Source organism: Sardina pilchardus, chromosome 10, assembly GCF_963854185.1.
Source record: "Sardina pilchardus chromosome 10, fSarPil1.1, whole genome shotgun sequence".
NCBI lineage: Eukaryota > Metazoa > Chordata > Actinopteri > Clupeiformes > Clupeidae > Sardina > Sardina pilchardus.
Window position 1 is genome coordinate 24,100,145 of NC_085003.1, and position 2,500 is coordinate 24,102,644.

General features: G+C 49.7%; 1 protein-coding gene across 2 annotated transcripts in view; it reads left to right on the forward strand.

The window, feature by feature from the left end:
• The window catches only part of cttnbp2 (cortactin binding protein 2), a 54,101-nt gene that overhangs the window by 39,394 nt on the left and 12,207 nt on the right, over positions 1-2,500 (forward strand). For both annotated transcript variants that reach the window (XM_062547177.1, XM_062547178.1), the window contains exons 9-10: positions 462-579; positions 1,093-1,353. In XM_062547177.1, coding sequence (XP_062403161.1) covers positions 462-579; positions 1,093-1,353 — 379 coding nt within the window. The remainder of the gene's footprint in view (positions 1-461; positions 580-1,092; positions 1,354-2,500) is intronic.

The following is a 2,500-nucleotide window of genomic DNA, read 5'->3' on the forward strand; positions in this document are numbered from 1 at the left end:
ACACACACACACATAAGCACAAACACATCACTTAAGCACAAACACAGAAGCACACACACACACACACATACACAATCACTTAAGCACAAACACAGAAGCACACACACACACACACACACACACATGTACAATATGCATAAACACACATACGCACCATCACATAAACACGAACATACAAGTGCACACACACACACACACACACACACACACACACACACACACACACACACACACACACACACACACACACACACACACACACGCGCGCACACAAGCACACACAAGCACACACAAACAAACTCACCAACCTCTGACACCACAACATACGCACGCAGAGTCCCAAATTTAGAACCCAACACACATGCGAGAGAATTTTGGCCTGTATCACTGAGATAGATTTAGAGCTTATTTCATTACTTGTGTGTAATAGAAGCCATGCTTGTGCAACTGTCTTGTTGCAGGATTGCCTGGGGGTATTGTGCGCCCAGAGCCAACAGGACATCGAGACAAGGGACAAATGCAACCGCACCATCCACGATGTGGCCACAGATGACTGCAAGGACCTTCTGGAGAACCTCTGTGAGTTCCTCAGCCTTTTTGTGTGTGTGTGTGTGTGTGTGTGTGTGTGTGTGTGTGTGTGTGTGTGTGTGTGTGTGTGTGTGTGTGTGTGTGTGTGTGTGTGTGTGTGTGTGTGTGTGTGTGTGTGTGTGTGTGTGTGTGTGTGTGTGTGTGTGTGTGTGTGTGTGTGTGTGTGTGTGTGTGTGTGTGTGTGTGTGTGTGTGTATTCATGTTCTGCCAGATAGAACTCCCCTGCAGTGTTCCACCCTCTGGAATGTGTTGTCACCTGCTTGTGTGGTGCTGAAAGCAGACTCCAGCATCAATCTCTCCAATAGATATAATAGCGGGCCAGACATGTGGGTTGACCCAGTTTCTGTCCAAAATCCTGACCTGAAATCACTGTACCGTATACTTGCGCAACAGCTCCCGTGTGTCATCACAGCTCCATGATTCCTAATTAAGCTCGGAGATGAAGTTGTGTCGTCACATCTTGCGCTTTTTGACCTTTGACCTTTGACCTTTTACCCTGGCCAGATTCGTACCGAGTCGCCGTGCAGGTGCACACAGGCCTCAGTGAGCGCCTCTGCCCACTCGACCTGCTGGAGGACGGCCCTGTCGTTGGCATGGTAACAGTCCAGCGTCACACGCCCTGGGAGGAGCTGGGCAAAAGTCTGAACGACCTGCTGACCAATCACCTTCAGCTTCTCTGCAAGGGGTGGGACCACTGGGAGGACGCGGTCATGACTGACGCTCCTCTGGGCCTATCACCTGACAGCATGGCCTCGGTGACCATCGGTAAGGAACTCACTCACCGCCCCAACCCTGCTCATGCTTAGGTTCAGTCAGAAGACACGTCACATGTGCACTTGGATCCCTCAACAGAACCAGAAGCCCATGGAAACCCATTAAAAGCAAATCTGTATTGTTGTGTATAGCATATAAAGCACAGTGCTGTTGTCATTTTCTCGGAAAACGACGCCGTTCCTCTCACCTCACAAGCTGTCATAATTATGTGGTACTGTAAAAAAAAAACAATGTGGTTGAGGCGTACCGGGAAAAAAGGCAGTTCTCCCAAGGCTTGAGGGTTGCGGGTGGTAAACAATCCTGCAAACAAGATGCACACACACACACACACACACACACACACACACACACTTGTGTTCACAGCAGCACAGTCATCGCCACCTATTTTGGGACGGCCCAGCTGCTGCCTCCCATACGGCCGGTGGCCACGGCGAAGCTCTCGTTTCCCCCCGTGTCAGCATTTACTACCATCAACCAAGGGGGGTGAGAGAGAGAGAGATGGAGAGAAAGAGAGGGGGGCAGGGAGGGAGAGAGAGAGAGAGACAGAGAGAGATGGAGAGACAGAGGAGAGGCAGGGAGAGAGAGAGAGAGAGAAGGTGAACCTGAGCTTGACCTGCATGTGTGTATGATTCATAGGTGAACGATGTGTGTATGATTCATAGGTGAAAGTGGTGTCGATAGGTCAGCCATTGGCCTCAGAAAGGTCAACTAACCACACATATTCACACATGCACACACACACTTACAGTATATACACACACGTATTCACTCTCACACACACACACACATGCATACACATCCAGGAAATGCACAAATACTAATTTTCTCAAACATGTCCACACACACACACACACACACACACGCACACACACACAATCAAACAAGCACACACAGACATACACACAGACACTAACTAACAAACAAGCAAACACACACACGCACACACAGACACAGACAGACACGCACACACAGACACAGACACACAAACACAAACACAAACACAAACAAACAAACTAACACAAACGCACACACAGACACACACACACACACACACACACAGGCCACATTAGACACAGGCGCTTGGCGTGGCTCGGAGCCTGGGGTTGGGTCCAACATTGTGAGTGGCCAGGCGCGGGGA